Source organism: Peromyscus leucopus, chromosome 6, assembly GCF_004664715.2.
Source record: "Peromyscus leucopus breed LL Stock chromosome 6, UCI_PerLeu_2.1, whole genome shotgun sequence".
NCBI classification, from domain to species: domain Eukaryota; kingdom Metazoa; phylum Chordata; class Mammalia; order Rodentia; family Cricetidae; genus Peromyscus; species Peromyscus leucopus.
The window spans coordinates 12,909,438-12,926,502 of NC_051068.1; the positions used below are offsets into that span (position 1 = coordinate 12,909,438).

The 17,065-nt window shown below is 48.5% G+C and overlaps 1 protein-coding gene across 2 annotated transcripts in view; it reads left to right on the forward strand.

Moving 5' to 3' along the window:
• The first annotated feature begins 205 nt into the window (after window positions 1-205).
• Window positions 206-17,065, forward strand: part of Usp13 (ubiquitin specific peptidase 13) — a 123,710-nt gene continuing 106,850 nt past the window's right edge. For both annotated transcript variants that reach the window (XM_028872663.1, XM_028872665.1), the window contains exon 1: window positions 206-467. In XM_028872663.1, coding sequence (XP_028728496.1) covers window positions 306-467 — 162 coding nt within the window. In that variant the 5' untranslated portion in view covers window positions 206-305. The remainder of the gene's footprint in view (window positions 468-17,065) is intronic.

The window sequence follows — 17,065 nt, forward strand, 5'->3', positions numbered from 1 at the left end:
GCCGGGCTGCGTGCTCGGGGACCCCTGGACCTCCCCGGCTCCGATTCCAGCGTCCCCACCTGCTCGGCATCCCCCTCCCCGGTGCTGCGGCTGGCGCGCGCCCCGCCTGACGCTGCAGCTGGGCCGGCGACTCGCCATTGGATTAAAAATAGCAGCTCCCGCCCGCCTGCCGGCCCGCCAGGGCAGGGGCCGAGCCTCCCCAGCTGGAGTCGATCCCCAACCGGAGCGGATCTCCAGCCGCTGCGCCCGGGGCCGGCTCTCCCGCTGCGCCGCGCTTCTTCCCAGGCCCGCTGCGCTCCGCGGCCATGCAGCGCCGGGGCGCCCTGTTTAGCGTGCCGGGCGGCGGCAGGAAGATGGCTTCAGGGGACCTGGGCGAGCTACTGGTGCCGCACATGCCCACGATCCGCGTGCCCAGGTCGGGGGACCGCGTCTACAAGAACGAGTGCGCCTTCTCCTACGACTCCCCGGTAAGGAAGATCCCCGGCGTGGTCGCGCAGCCGGCGGCCTAGGAATTGGGTGGCGCGCGGGGCAGGGGACCAGATGAGCTGCGGGCCGGGGACCCTCTTTTCCTCTTGCTGCTTCTCCTCCTGGCTCAGGGTTTGGCTCCCCGGCACCAAGTGAGCGCCCCCGGGCTGCGGCGGCCGAAGACAAAGTCCTCTGGGGCCTTCGTTCCGCTAGCCTGCGGCTGGGCTGCCGGGACTCCGGGTCATCAGCATCCCGCCCACAGCTCCAGCACCGAGAAAGGCAAAGAAGAGTTAGTCCAGGGTTCTGAGCTGCTTTCCCGGGTGTCTGAGGGCGGGGACGTGGTAGGTGAGAGTCCCCTAGCCCGCGGCGCGCACAGCCAGTCTCTCTCGTCTAGGAGCTTTTCCTTGCTCAGGGTTTGCCACTGCGGGACAATGCTGATGGCCTCTGAGCTCGCCTCCCCCTACTTCCCATCCCATTCCTTTCTGGCCATTGTCAGGTCCGGGTGGTCCACTAGGGCAGCAGAAATAAGGGGCCTGTCGCTAGCTTATGATGGCTCCCCAAAGCCTTACTCAAATCCTTCCTTTCTAAGTGAGTCACTGGGCTGACGTGCGCTATGTGAATTATTAAAAGTTCACTCCCGAATCGTGACCCCGCAGGAGGAGGGGAAGTTAAAAGGCATCCTGGCCTTCCACCAGGGAGGCTGGTGGAGGTTTCCTACTCGGTGGGTTGTGAGGTTGTGAAAGCGTGCGAAGCAGAAGCAGGGGGAAATGCCCCTTTCAGTAGTCAAAATGGGTTCAAAGTGACTCAGCTGTCTGGCGGCTATCTGCCTTTTTGAGGACCAGGCTATTTTTATCCCTCCACTTTGGATCTCATATGTCACCCAGCAGATCTTGGGGCATCGCGAGGTGGATGGGCTGGAGAGGCAGGTTTCACAGAAATTGTCCGGAATATTTTATTCTTAGAATATAGAGAGTTATTGGGGGCGGGGGAGGGAGACCACCAAATGAGAGGCAAAATTTCAGAAGTTTCCTTTTTTTTTTTTTTTTTTTTTTTTTTTTTTTAGCCTGTGGGTTGATTTGGGGTGGTCGCGATCCTTATTTTGTTTGGTATACATCGGAGTTCTGGGTGGTGATCCTTATTTTGTTGGGCATACATGGATGTTCTAGTATTATTATTTTCTCTGGGATTGTTTGCTTTTTCTGTTATGTATTCCACATGATTTGGGGATCCCACTTACCTAATTTGTTAATTATTTTAACAATTTATTAATTTATTTTAAGAAGACCCAGATAGAGTGGAGTGAATGATTACATTTTGTAGCACATTTTGACCACATTACCCACAGAGACTGTCACTACGTCTTGTTACCTCCAACATTATTGGAAAGACTGTTTTTCAGGTTGTGTGGACCCTGTGGGTAGGTGATATTAAAAACTCTTCAGGAGTGGAGCCTGCCTCGCATCTGGCCTAAGTCTTCGGGACATGTAAAATGGCATTCTCCATGGTGGAGGAATTGCTTTTCAAGCCCTGCTCATAGACTGTTACTGCCGGGCAGGTGTGAGAAATAGCCAATTGTTTTAACTGTTTCCACAGATTGGAAGGAGCTGGAACTTTCTGTGTGCCAGACAGCGCTCTAGAGGCTTCTTGTCCATGTGAGCGATGATTTCAGAGACTGGGACCGTTTGCAGGCTCTGAATCATCCTGTTTCATTATCTGTGTTTCAGGGAAAATGACAAGGGTTTATAACTTGATAATTTGGGGCAGGGTGCCCGATAATGTGAAGTCTCATTGAGAATCCAGTGTTTTTTCAGCACTTGACTTTACCAGCTCATACATGTGAAAAACACGGTGGGATGGTGCCCAACATGGCAGCGTTTTCATTCATAAGCGCTGTGGGGCTTCTAGAGAAAGGTCAAAAACCGTTACATTTGGGTGGGTGTGAGGGAAGACATCTTCCTTTCCGGTAAATTTGAAAAGGCTCATAGCTAAAGATAGAAGATAAAGGAGGTGGACATTTCAAGCGAGGGGCAAAGGTGCGAACTCTTCCTTGTTTGCCTGTAATGCGCTGGAAAACAAAAAGACTGATTTGGCCAAGCGTGGTAGTTTTCTGGTTGCTAAGATAAGAATCTCTCACAGGAGTAGCTGTTGAGAGGCAAGGTTTATGTTGGCTCACTGTGCAGTTGGTGTTAGAAAGCATGGCATGGTGGAGCAGCTAGGGCCACTCAAGGAAGCGGATGGAACAGCCCCCAGGGACCTGTTTCTCCAGGCAGACTCCACCGAAAGTTCTGCCACCCTGCCTCGTCACAGTACCACCACCCGGGGAGAGTAAGATGTGACTTCAGAACTGAGAAGGGTACTTGGTTTTATCTATCTATCTATCTATCTATCTATCTATCTATCTATCAATCATCTATCCCCCCCCCTTTCCTTTTGGTGTTGGGTTTGAACTCAGGGCTTTGTACATGCTAACCTCTTACTCTATCCTGATCTTGGGTTTAAGTTTTTATACATGTTAGACAAGTACTCTGCCAGTGAGCTATATCTCTAGTTTCCTTTTTATAATTTAAAATAGGGTCTCAATTGAGACAACTTACTCAAACTTACTCTGAACCCTGGTCTGACCTTGAATTTCGGATTTTTCCACGTCAACCTCCTAAATAGCTGAGATTACAGGCCTGCGCTATCAGCCCCGGCTTAGAAACTACGTTTACATTTATTTTTAAAAGGAAGTATTAATTAATGTGTGTTTGTGTGTGTTTGTGTGATGTTTGTATTTGTGTGTGGTGATGTTTGTGTGTGTGTGTGTGTGTGTGTGTGTGTGTGTATGTGTGATGCACCCACATGAGCCATGGCTTGCTTTGTTTGTTTGTTCTTTTTTTTGTTTGTTTTTCGGACAGGGTTTCTCTGTGTAGTTTTGGTGCTTATCCTGGATCTTACTCTGTACACCAGGCTGGCCTCGAACTCACAGAGATCCGCTTGGCTCTGCCTCCTGAGCGCTGGGATTAAAGGCGTGTGCCACCACTGCCCGGCACATGGCTTGCTTGTTGAGGACAGAGAACATTGTGCAAGCACAAAAGGAGCCTGTTTTCTCTTCCCGTCACTTGTGTTTTGGGGCCTGAACTGAGGTCCTCAGGGTTAGTGGCAAGTACCTTAGAGCCATTTTGCTGCCTCTTGAAAAGCTACTTTTAGGTGACGCGATTTTATGTGTTTTGACTATGAAATATCCCTTGCAGGTTCATGTGTTAGGGGCTTAGTCCCCAGTTTAGGATAGTGCTATTTTAGGGGAGCTGGAAAACGCCAGGACTTTAGATCTAGCAGAGGAAGAGGGTTACTGGGGGGTGGGTCTTTGATGGGGGGCCTTGTCCTTAGTCCCTTCCTGGCTCTCTGTTCCTGCCTGCTGGGAACCAGGAAGCACCTCTACCACACCTATACCACTGTGGGGTCTCTCCTATGGAATACAGTGCTGTGTGGTGGGGTTGGAGGAGGACAGCGATTCCAAGGGTTTGTATCATCGATGTCTCACACCCTAGGCACAGTCATAAGAACTTTGTAGGCTGTGGTGTGTCGGACAGTGTAAAACTCATTCTTGTACTTTGCTTTTCCTTCCCTCCCTGTAGAGCAGGGGTTCTCAACCTGTGGGTCTCAACAACCCCCCCCCCTCCTGTTTGCAGCTCTGGTGAGGCCAGTTTTTCACTCTGCCACACTCATTTCCTCGTCTAATATTACCGTCCCTGGTGATCGAGGCTCTTTCTCATCCGCTTCTGACGCCATCCTGCCCCAATGCCTCATGCCGCACAGTCTGTGCTGTACTCAGGCTTCTGCACTTAGGTCTCGTCTCTCCCTTTCTGCCTTTCTTTCTCTTTATTTTATCCCTTTAATTCCTATTTTTGCATCATTTATGGGATGTGGAATCTTGGATGGAGCAGGAGGTTCTGTCCAGGGCACTCCACTTTTTGATTGCAGACTGAGCGTCTTGTCTCTCCCTCGTGTCTTACCTGTCCGTTTTTGTTGTTATGAAAGAGCCCACGACAGAAGCCACGGTTTGGCTTAGGGTTGAGGGTGCAGTCCATCCTGGCAGGGGAGCCATGGCGGTAAGAGTTCAAGGAAGCTAGTCTCTACATCCACAGCAGGAGACAGGGACATGAATGCTGGTCTTGAGTTGCTTTTCTCATTTTTATTCAGTCTAGAACCCCAGCCCATGGCATAGTGTCTCCCACCACAATCAACCCATCCTAGAAATCCCCTCAACAACATGGCCAGAGGTTTGTCTTCTGGGTGACTGCCAAGTTGACAATTGATGTTGGCGATCACACTGGCCTTGGATTGCTGAAGATGAGGAGGCTGAGACAGAGCCTCAGAACAGGCAGCTCATGTTGGAAAGCTGTCTCAGGGAAGGAAAAGGGACAGTGACAGGGAGCAAGGAAAGCCCAGGCTTCCACAGCCTGCAGCTGGCAGCAAGTCCCAGGGAGGGAGCTGTGGAATGCACTTCCAGCCCTCACTTGATGTGAGAAGGGGGAGAGAGTATTTATCTTCTGGCTCCCAGCCCCATCCCCCTGCTGGTAGAGTGCTGATCCAGGACACACCCTCACTTTCCAACTCAGCATTTGTTCAGGAAGATCTCATCTGTGCCCAGGCTTCCAGGAGCAGGCACAGCTAAGGAGTAGCTCACAGGGCTGCCATGCGTGCCCAGGGAATGAGAGAGCCTGAGGACTGTCCCGGGACCTCCTACCTCCCCTCCAGTAACAGGACTGTTTGCGAAGAAGGAACTTCTCTCCCATTTCCCAAGTTTCTTAGATGGTGACATCATGACTGGCTCCCAGATTCTGGTGAAGGGCCTGGTAGTCACAACTGACTTACTTGTGGGAAAAAGTCACATTAGGGGTTTGGTAAGTCTTCCTGAATTTGCCCATCACTTGTCACTGATACGCCTGCTGCCGCGTCAGGTGTCAGTCAACAGTAGCAGTACCTCCCACATGCTTAACCTGTACTCCGAGATGGCAGCACCAACACGCCCTGGAACCGTTAGAAACTGGAGTTTAAGCATCCCAGCCCAGATCTTCTGGGACAGAAATGGCATGGGAGACTAGTTATTTGTGTTTTAAAAATAGTTTCCTAAGGGCTGGGGAGATGGCCCAGTCAGTGAAATACTCGCCATGCAAGTGTGAGACCCTGAGTTTGGATCCCCAGACCTCATGTAAAAAGCTGGGCATGGGGGTAAGTGCCATAATCCCACTGCCGGGGACACAGGAGGATCCTGGGGGCTCGCTAGGGATCCAGTCTAGCTGAATTGTCCAGCTCCAGGCTCAGTGAGAGACCTTGCCTCAAAAGATAAGATGAGGAGTGATTGAGGAAGACATCTAACATTAACCTTTGGCCTCTCTGTGCATATACAGTACCCACATACCCACACACACAAACACGAACACACACACACACACATACCCACACACACAAACACATGAACACACACAGACACACACACACACACACCCATGTACATGAACACAGGTGAACACACAAACATACCGGCACACATACTTACACACAAACACAAACACACACAGACAGATAATTTTTAACCAGATGTATTTTATTGACCTGTATTATGTCTACATAATAATGGGTTTCACTATGACATTTTCATGCATGTATATAATGAATTTTGATCATATCTGCCCCACACTTGTCCCCCTTCAGGCCCCGTTGATCTCCTCCCTCTCCTCAACTGGTCACCTTCTACTTTCATATTCTACCATTTTGCTTCTGCCTCTGCTGTTTTGACTGTTCTTACTTTATGTAGTGTGCGTGCGTGCGTGCGTGCGTGCGTGTGTGTGTGTGTGTGTGTGTGTGTGTGTGTTTGTTTGTTTGTGTTTATTCACTTAGATGTCTTTATCCACACTGTAGCATATGTCAGGATTTTTTTTTTATTTTAAAGGCTGACTAGTATTCCATCTCGTAAACAGATACTCACTTTCTTCCTTATTTATTCACAGGCTTTGGAGTGCTTCTCCTTCTGGCTCTGTGATTTGTTCTGCTGCAAACACAGTCTTTCTCTCTCTCTCTCTCTCTCTCTCTCTCTCTCTCTCTCTCTCTCTCTCTCACTCTCTCTCTCTCTCTCCCTCTCTCCCTCTCTCCCTCTCCTATTATCCCACTCTTGTTAGTCACCAGATCTGGAGTAGCCTCCTCTCTCCCTTACATGCCAAGGCTCAAGCCCTCATCAGCTCTTGCTGGGGCCTTCCAGAAGCTTCTAAACCAATGCCCTTCCCTCCAGTCTTGCACACTCTGTAACCTTTCTAGAATGCCCGTTTGATATCCTTTCCTGCCCAGAACTCCCCAGAGCTGCTCTTCAGATGGCTGTATCTCAGCTCCTCTGTTGTAGAATATTAAAGATGTGTTGTTACATTTGTTTAATAATGCAAAGATGTGTTGTATTCTTTTGTGTTGCATTTATTTAACCGTGGAGACCCACAGAGGCTATCTAGTGAGACCTTACTCAGGGTCAGAGAATCTGAGCTTGCTTTACCCAGCAGGGCTGCATAATGGGATGATTTGGTCAGGAGGGTGGTTACCAGGTGTTTGGAAGGGTCTACACTTGGCTGTACAGTGTGCTTTGATCTCACAAGGGGGAGGTCTTTTGCCTCTCCTGTTTGAGTATTCTAAAAAGCCCTTTTGAATAAAGCTCTGGGTGACTGGGCATTGACCCAGGGCCCTCCTGAAGCTATCCTGTGTCTCTGTCTTTCTTATTGTCTCTTTCTATCTTTCTACCTATTATTTCCTCATTCCTCTCTCCTCCATCCAAGAACCCTTCAAAAGGTGAGAGCAGGTGGGAGCTGGACTCCGACAGACTCCCACATATGGTGCCTGAATAGGGACTTAGGGACAGAGGATAAAGAGAAGGAACACCTCGGGCATGCTCAGAATTAATTAATTGAGGCGGTGATATTTTTTTCTTTGAGAGTAATATTGTAAATATAAAGCAAGTAGTTAGAGTTAGGCTGCAGCAAGTATCTCTCTGCTGTGTCTATTTACTAAGTTAGGTTTAAAGTTATAAAAAAGGTGAAGGTTGAGAAATATAGACTTTAGGTCTAGGGATACAGTGAAGGTTTAATAGAAACTTAGTGTAGAGTAAGTTTTCCCCTGCACGGGATCTGAGATGCAGAAAGCAGCATCAGGGACTGAGCAGCTACTGTGGACTTGGCCCTCCGAGAATGGCTTCAGAAGCCCCCACCTCAAGCTGGCGCAGCAGAAGCAGCAAGAGCAGTGGCTGCCCCAGCCAGGCATTGGTAGCTGAGACCCCCAGGGCATCATCACAGTGCGGGCAGCAGATACCGAGAGCCAGTGCAAGCAGTGGGGCTCTGCATGCCTTCTGCCTGAACAAGCCTTGGTGAGGAGAATGCAGTCAGCTGGACTGACATGGCTTGAGGCTATGCCCAACCTTGACAAGCTGAGTAGAGAGGCAAAGGGCAAGCAGTGGCAGCGGCTTCAGACCCCAGTGGCCGGATCAGGTCTGTCAGTGGGCAGCTGGAGGGAGAGTGCAGGGTGGCACCATGGTGGCTGCTCAAGAGACAGCCTCCAGAGAGGGATGCCCGTGGGGTGCACATCAGGAGTGCCAGGGAGCAGGTGCCTCTGAGTTGGAGTGTGTTCTGAGGACACTGGAGTCCCTGTGGAGGGGGGGGGGAGCATCCCCCCCAAGGGCGGAACAATGGTGGAGGTAGTGCTCCACAGCACTACCTAGGGAGGCTGCTGACTGACAGAATGCCTGAGTGAGACATGCTGGAACTCAGAACAGCCCCAGCTCCCAGCGGCAGGGTGTGGCTGGAGCCATGGAGCTGCCCTAGGGGTGGTATTCAGCCATGCAAGCAAGGCAGTGCCAGAGGATACAAGGCCATCAGCAAAGCAGGTAACAGAGCTGGAGTACAGCGGCTATGACTGGCCGAGGCTGGGTTTCCTCCCAGACCCAAGGTGCTGAATGAGAGAGGTAGCTCATAGCAGTGGGGCAGCAACTTGAGCTGTACTGTACGAGGCACAAGAGAGCCCTTGGGGCCTCAGGACTCAGGGGTCCTGGGCATGTGGGCCAGTGATGGGAGGAGCAGACAGACTGCTGAGGAGGATTTTGGGACAAAGGTTTTTGCTGCTATATGGTATTCAAGGACTGAGGCTGTAAAAGCTGAATGGACAGAGTCAGCAGGCAGAACCACTCAGCTTCTGTTTGCAAAGAGACCTGCAGCTGCTCAGTTACTGTGACAGCCACCTTTGCCCCGGGGCAAATTGCCTAATGGAAGCCCACCTGTGTAAAATGCTGCTGTAACTAGAGCAAAGTTTCAGAGACTCCAATTTGAACTGAGTTGTTGCAAGCAAAAGAACTGCAACAAGTTTTGGTTGTGGGACTTTTTGTATTATGAGCTTTGCTTCAGATTCTTTATGACTTAGACAGCTATACAAAGACTTCATGGCTGCTGACAAGCCAGGCCCTGATTTCGAGCATTCAATAGAACATTAAGACTGGTATCAGAACTGACTTTTTGAACTTTTCAGAAGTGAGATGGGCAGGAGTGATTCAATTGCAATAGGACAGTTATGAATTAACTTACACATATAGACTCTATGATGACTTAAGAACTGCTTTGTGTATGCATATATGCTTTATTAACTGTGGTAACTCATGAACTGTTTGTGTAAAAATGGAACAATTTTGTGTAGAAATAGGGAAATTTGTTTTTTCTACCCAGGCTCAAGATGCAGCTTAAAAAATTATAAAGAAAAGGGGGAGTTAATATTCCTCAGTCTCTAAAGACTTTTCTTGTCCCTTGAGTGGATTAATGTTAACTTGTGTTAATGTACCTCATATTTTGTTAGCAAAAAGTGTAAATAGTTCTATTAAGAGATTGCTTTTGGATATTTGCTTAAGTTTATGAAGTGTAAATAGTTCTATTGAGAGTTTGCTTTTGGATGTAAGTTTGTAAGAATTGTAATTATGTATAGTACTATTCATGATAGAATTATGATGTTAACCTGTTAATGTTAATGATCATGCTAAGGCGTCTTAGATTTGATGTGGTTATATCAGGAGTTTACTGATTTATTTGATGCAGTTGCATCAGAAGTTTATTGATTTTAAAAAAGGGCTTGGTGCAGCTAAGACTGCTGTAGTCATCTTAGACCCATTCAAAAAGGCCATTCCATCTTTATCATCCTCTACTCCTTTACTAGGAGGTATAGCAGCCATAAGGAGCACGAGTATTGTTATAATTATTCCAGCTACTTGCAAGCTCTTAGTGGAAGGCTGATTCAGAGCTGCATAGAGTTAAGCTCTGTACCCTGACTTGAAAACTTTATATTATTAAGAAGGGGGAACTGTGGAGATCCACAGAGGCTATCTAGTGAGACCTTACTCAGGGTCAGAGAATCTGAGCTTGCTTTACCCAGCAGGGCTACATAATAGGATGATTTGGCTAGGGACATGGTTGCCAGGTGTTTGGAAGAGTCTATACTTGGCTGTACATTGTGCTCTGATCTTGAAAGGGGGAGGGATGCAGATTGTTCAAACCATGGAATAAGTAAGGCCAGAATAGAGAATTAAAAGGAAAAGAACAGAAAAGTGAAAATTACACTGTAAGTCTGTGTTACTAAGCCTGAATTTTTTCTAATTCCTTATTTTTAAGACCCTGCACATATATTTTTGAATGAAAAATGTTACTAAAAATGACCAGTGTGGTATTTTAATTTTACTATATTATTGTAAAAATCATAAGTTTGATGCTTGAGATGCCAGGGAATGGTGTCTTGGGTGTTTTTTTGCATTACCTCAGGGGCTTTGTAGAATTCCCCAGAGAGGTTCAGAGGCTGGGTCTGTGCTGTCATTCATGTTCAGAACTGTGCGATTGGTCCTGGACCGCCTTGTTTGTGTGCACAGTGATGGTCTGAACAAGAGCTGAAATATCAGAACAGTGCAATAGCGACACAAATATGATGGATCTGTGCATGCCCAGTACTGCCCTGAGACAGTGTCTGGGTGCAGGATAGTGTTTCCCGTGATAAGAAGCAAAGAACTGTGGGTTCTGTGAGTAGAGTGCTGCCCAGCATGTACACAAGACCCAAGTAATAGTGCAAGCCTGGAATCCTAGTACTAGAGAGATCAGGAGTTCAAGGTCCTCCACCAGTAGGTAGTGAGTTGAAGGCCAGCCTGGGCTACATAAAGCCCTAACTCCCACCTCCATTGTGTTTGTGTCTCACCGAACCAGTGTCACTTCATATTTAGACTCTACCAATCAGCTTGCACTGGGGTAGGTGATATAGTGACAGAGATGTGAGTGAATGGAGGAGACATGGACAGGAGGACAGTGACGGATCTCTGTGCATTCTACTTTAATGTGTCCAGTACAGACCCACCAAGCATAGGGGACTTTTCTGCATATCCTCTTGTGTGCCATGGGTATAGTAATTGGCAGAAGGGAGATACTGTCGTTACCTTGTCTCACAGGTAAGGAAACAGTCAGAGAGGCTAGGTGACGTCTTTCAGGGGCTCATTCAGAGTCTGGTGTGTGACAGAGATGCTGTGTAAGCTCTGATGTGTTATGTGACTAGACCCCATCCCCCACAAAAGCACTTATGTGATATTTAAATGTGGCACTTAAAACATAGGCGTGCAGGTTTCAGGCCTGAGAAGAAGCAGTGCATAAGGCCTGGACTCCTGGATGGGATCTGTATGAAGGTATGAGGTCTTTCGCAAGTTTGAGACAGTAAATTGTCTTCTGGAAGAGCAGGCCAGTGGGGAGATTGGGTAACAGGGCAGATCACCATTCCAAGGGCTGTAGGGGATGATGGTCTTGATAAGGTTAGACCTGGTGGAGCTCTGGCAGTGGTGACAAATGTCTGTGATCCTAGCATGTGGGAGATGGAGACTGGAGGACCCCAAGAGTTAAGGGCCAGCCTTGGCAACATAGGCAAGTTCAAGGATAGCCTGGGCTATGTAAGACCGTGACTCAAAACAAGATTAGTCTAGATGGGCTGGCCACTTAGGAATGAGGGAATAGAGAGAGGCTGGAGGCCAGGTGGCTGTTCTTCTAGAAGTGGAATGTAGACCAGGAGAGGAATGTGGGGGGTTGGAAACCTATAGCAAAGGGTCCAGATAGAAGGTTGCTTTTGTACTGGAGGACGGCCTTTCCTCAGGACAGCGGCCATGGAGGTGGAGCCTGGGGGAGCAGGTAATAAGCCAGTCGCGAGTTTGGTGACTGAGTCCACAGAGCATGAGTGTAAGAGGACTTCTGGCCAGTATCCTGGAATGGAGTGTGTCAAGGGCGGCCATGAGGAAGGTGAGACAGGAAATACAAGTGGGCTGGGACGTCGTCCTGCCTGGGAAGTTAGGAACGGTAGGGACCTGGGGGGCCAGGGTTGGCATCTGGGAATGTGGCAGTCTGAGTTCTCTGGATTTGTGAGGGCCTGGGACCCACCTCTGTGTTCCTGGAGTCTTGTCACCCACTTTTGGAGGAAGCAGTGCCTTCTCCGTCCTTCTCACCTTTCCTCTGACTGACTCATGTTCAGGGACCCTCAGGCAGGAGCCTGGGGTAGTATTTCCTCCAAGTGTTAGACATGTGAACAGGCTATCACGAGCTGTTCTGAGCAGAATACGTGCGACTTAAAACCACCCTGGAGTAGATTTGCAGTGGGCACCTGTGGATGCGATTAGCTAAGAGGGGGAAATGCCTTAAGAGACACTTGTAAGTGGCTGCAGTTATGCACACTTTCGCCTAGTGAAGTCAAATGTTGTCTTCTGTGCACTGGATAATTCTCTGGGTGTGACTGTGGAGGAGGGGTGACCTGGACGTCGATGCCTCTGTTCCCAGCAGTTCTTAGAAACAGGGTTGGTGGTCTGTTGTGGGAACCAGAACATCGGTTGGCCAGGAGGAAAGAGAACATCAGAGCAGGAATGTGGGGGTGGAGCACAAGAAGCAGGGTGAAGCTAATTCTGGAATTGTGTTTTGGGGGTAAGACTGTTGAATAGCTCATGTGCGTGGCCACTTGGGGTTCACTGTATTGGATGGTGGGTCTCCAGCCCAAGGCTTTGTGGTGTGGCTGGCCCTCAGTGAGTGTGAATTCTCTCTCCAGGGCTCCCATTTGATTTCTGGACACAGCTGATGTGGGAAGAAGGACCGAGGATTGCCAACCCGTTGGGTAGTTCAGCAGCATCTTCTAGCCCAGTCCTTGGGGTCTTAAACTGTTCTGGACAGGACAAGTTCAACCAGGCGTGGCCCCTTTGCAGGGAGTCAGCCGCCCTTTGGCATCTGAGAAGGGTACAGCTCTCCTCCCTCTGCAGGGAAGTCTGGCAGAGTGCCTGGCGCAGGCCCCTCACACGAGTTGGGGGGCTGGTCCTGCCTCTTCTGCCTCGAATGCAACAGCCCGGAAGGAAAAGCTGCTCTTTTTTTTGCAAGTCCTGGCAGCAACTGCTGTGCTTGCCGACAGCGGCCCACCCGGCTCCTGCCAACGAAATGACATCTGCTTCTCAGACATACGAGGCAGCCCTGGGGGCAGGCTAGCCTGGTTCAGTCTAGCCCCTACTCCTTAAGAGCCATGTGACCTCAGCAGGGGCCTCATTTCTGTATGTTTTTGGGTGGTTAGGGGTCCCCAGCCTAGGACCTGTGTTATCTTGCTGCCTGTCAAACATGGCTCCATGCTGTTCTGCATAGTTAGTACCAGTCTTAGCCAGTGTTCTGTTGCTGTGAAGGGATACCATGGCTGTGGCAGTTCTTATAAAAGAGAGCATTTAATTGGAGCTTGCTTACAGTTTCAGAGGTTTAGTCCTTTATCGTCATGATGAGCATACAGGCCAGCATCGTGCTAGAGGAGCTGAGAGCTCTACATCTTGATCCACAGGCAGCAGGAAGAGAGAGACACTGGGCCTGGTATGGGCTCTTGAAACCTCAGAGCCCACCTCCAGTGACACACCTACCCCAACAAGGCCACACTTCTTAATCCATTCAAATATATGAGCCTGTGGGGGCCACTCTTATTCAAATCACCACAGTATCCATGCTTTTTAGTCTGTGGGGTTTGTGTGTGTGTGTGTATGTGTGTGTGTGTGCATGTGTGTGCCCTCTGAGAAGAAAGTGACATGGCACTCACAAGATCTTGTCTTGGGCTAGACCAGCGGTTCTCAACCTGTGGGTTGCTGCAACCCTTTTGGGATTCAAGCATTCCTTTCATGGGATCGCCTAAGACCTTTGCATATCAGTATTTTTACATTACAACTCATAAGAGTAGCAAAATCACAGTTACGAAGTAGCAATGAAAATGACTTTGTGGTTGGGGTCACCACAACATGCAGAACTGTATTAAGGGGTCACAGCACTAGGAAGGTTGAGAATCACTGGACATGACTCACATTAACGTTGGGTGAGGCTGTGTAGTGCAGGGAGGACAGAGAGAGGTAAATCCCTAGGGCTCACTGGCTAGCCAGCCTGGTCTACTTGGCAAGTTCCAGGACAATGAGACTGCTTCAAAAGAAAAAGGTAGATAGTGCCTGAGGACAACACCTGGGGTTGACCTCTGGCTTCTGCATGCATGTACATACATGCAAATGTACTCACATAAATATGAGTATACACAGAGAATAATAAAATGAAGCTAAAATATTAAGAAAAATGAAATTATGAAATTTGAAGGTAAATTGATGGGGTTGGAGACAGTCATACTGAGTGGAATAACCCAGACCCAGAAAGACAAACGTTACATGTTTTTTCTCATTTCTGGATGTTAACTTTGAATTTTCAGATATGTGCATTTCATTTGGAATACCCATAGAGGTCAGGAATTTGGTAAGGGGTATTAGGGGCTAGACGATTTCAAGGGAGAGAAGATAGAGCAGAGTCGTATAAAGATTTTAGGTGAGTAATGGAACAGGGAAGGATACAGTCAGGTAGGGGCTGCAAGCGCAGGGTAGAGGAAGGACTATAGAGCCGGACAGCTAACACTAAAGCCATGTTGAAAAAGCTGTGCGAAAACCTACCGAGATGGGAAAGACAATACCACAGCTGGATATTACATGCTAGCAAATAAAAACCTCAGTACCAGGAGTGGGTATCTCTTTTTAAACTTTGGGCTGATAAACACCAAACGTTATAGGCTATTGTCAATGCTCCAGGTTATTCTCCTGAACTGATGGGACCCTATTGCTTAAGACACTATGTACTTAGAAATTAAGCTGGCACTCACCTAGAAGCTTCATCCCTACTGGTTGGCTCTCATAGTGTTAGACGGTGTTATGCATGTGACCAGAAGAGGAAAGTAATCATTAACTTTATCCAGTTTTGAACCCTGCAAGTTACAGTAATGACTGCCTTGACAAGATGTGTTCACGGTGCAATAGTGGTACACATGTTATGGGAGTAGCTGGCACTTTCTGATTGGCTCTAAGGCCTGTTCCATGAGATGGAATCCATACCTGACAGTGTAAACATGACCAAGAACTCATGGCAAGATAGGTGATAGGCCCTAAGGGAGATCCTAATTCTGAATGGAATGGAAATGCTGAATGGACATAGTATTCAAATGAGTTCTAAGGGCTTACTGCTGTGTCCACAGAACAGTATATCTCTCAGCCCTCATCAGAGAAAGTTCTCTTTTTAGATGTCAGTGAACATAAGAGTCCCTCAACTCTCCAACAGGCAGAAACTAAGAGACTGGGGAGTGCTCAGCTCTAAATGAGACCTACGTATCTTACCCCTCCCCTCAAGGCTCAGGGATCGTAATGGAAGAGGTGATGGAAGCATGGCAAGAGCCAGAGGTGCTGGGTGACGTCAGGGAATGGTGTTTTCCGCACACGGCAGGGCAGCTGCACAAGTGACCTCAGAGCAGCTGTGTCAGAATGCACAGGACCTGCAAAACCTCAAGACAAAATCCCAACGTGGAGGGGAAGAGGTGGGCAGAATCTTATCACTGGCTGAGGTGCTGTTAGTATTTGAACAGTCATCTTTCTTTAATGACATGATACTTGGTAGGATGGCCACACTCTAGGGCAGGTCCGCCTTCAAGACTAGCTGGGCAACACTAGCTGGATGGGGTGGGGAATGAAGAAGAAAATTCTAAGTTTGGTGGGTAGGGAGGTGAGAGCAGGGGTGAACATGATCAAAATGTATTGTATGACTTCTCAAAGAATTAATAAAACATTAAATAACTATGAAAGAAATGACTCTGAAAGGATTTTATTATTAATGAGGTGGTTCCCCAGTCTTATTTTTAAACCTGTGAGTTACATATATGGGTTTTAGATTTATTTTAACACTGGTGACGGTGCTGAGCACACTGTCTTCAGCCAGCCGTGGCTGTCATCAACCGTCGTCCTCTGAGCGTCCCACATTCTGCCCTGTGCCATCACCCCATCTCCAGCTGCTGGTAGTGACAGCATCCTCATTGCTCAGAACACCCAGAGTGGGGACTCAGTTTCATACTTGAGGAAAAAGCATTTGACAGCTTAATGGACTGGTGAACAAGTGACTCCAAGGTGGAGTTGTTGGGCTGGGGGGATGGCAGAGTGACCTTGTAAATGTGGCGGGACGCAGGCACTTCCTGTTGAAGCCAGCTCTTCTCTTGTTAGTGGGGCCTACAGAGCTGGGGTCTGCAGGCCTCTCCTTCTCCTCTCCTGTCTCCTCCGGCCTCAAGCTCCTTCAGCACCCTGGCTTTCTTCTGTTCTATTTTCTTATTTGTTTGTTTTTGAGACAGGATCTGGAATGCTGTATGTTGCTGGGGATGATCTTGAATTGCCAGTCCTCTTGGCTCCACCTCCCAGTTCTGGGGTCACAGGCAGTGCTGTGCCAACTGAGCTGCGTCCCCAATGTCTCTTTTATTCTGTGATCACCAGAGCTTGGCTTGCTGCACATCTGGTTGCATCTTTGCTTGCCTGGTCTCTTATCTTTATGTGTATGTGCATGTGAGTGCAGGTGCCCATAGATGCCAAAAGAGGGCGTCTGGTCCCCTGTGAGCCAGCCAGTGTAGGTTCTGGGAACCAAATCCAGGTCCTCTGTAAGAACAGCAAGTGTTCTTAACTGCTGAGCCATTTTTCCAATCCCAGTTCCTTCCTTCCTTCCTTCCTTCCTTCCTTCCTTCCTTCCTTCCTTCCTTCCTTCCTTCCTTCCTCCCTCCCTCCCTCCCTCCTCCTCCCTCCCTCCCCCCCCCCCCCCCCCCCCCCCCCCCCCCCTCCCTCCCTCCCTCCCTTCCTTCCTTTCTTTCTTTTTCTGCCTTCCTTTCTTCTTTCTCTCTTTCTTTTTTCTCTTTTTCTTTTCTTTCCTTTCTTTTTCTTTTCTTTTTTTTTTTTGAGGCAGGATTTTTCTGTATATCCCTGGCTGTCCTGGAACTCACTCTGTAGACCAGGTTTGTCTTGAACTCAGAGATCTGCCTGCTGCTGCCTCCCAAGTGCTAGGATTAAAGGTATGTACTACCATTGCCTGGCCCAACCCCAATTTCTATTCATTTTAAATTAAGAAACAAATCTATGTACCAGAGTAACAAGTAGAAAATGCCAAGAGGCCTGTGGAGATAGCTCAATCAAAGACCGGAGTTGAACCCCAGAACTGGTGTACAAAAAGCCAAGTGTGCTGGCATGTACTTA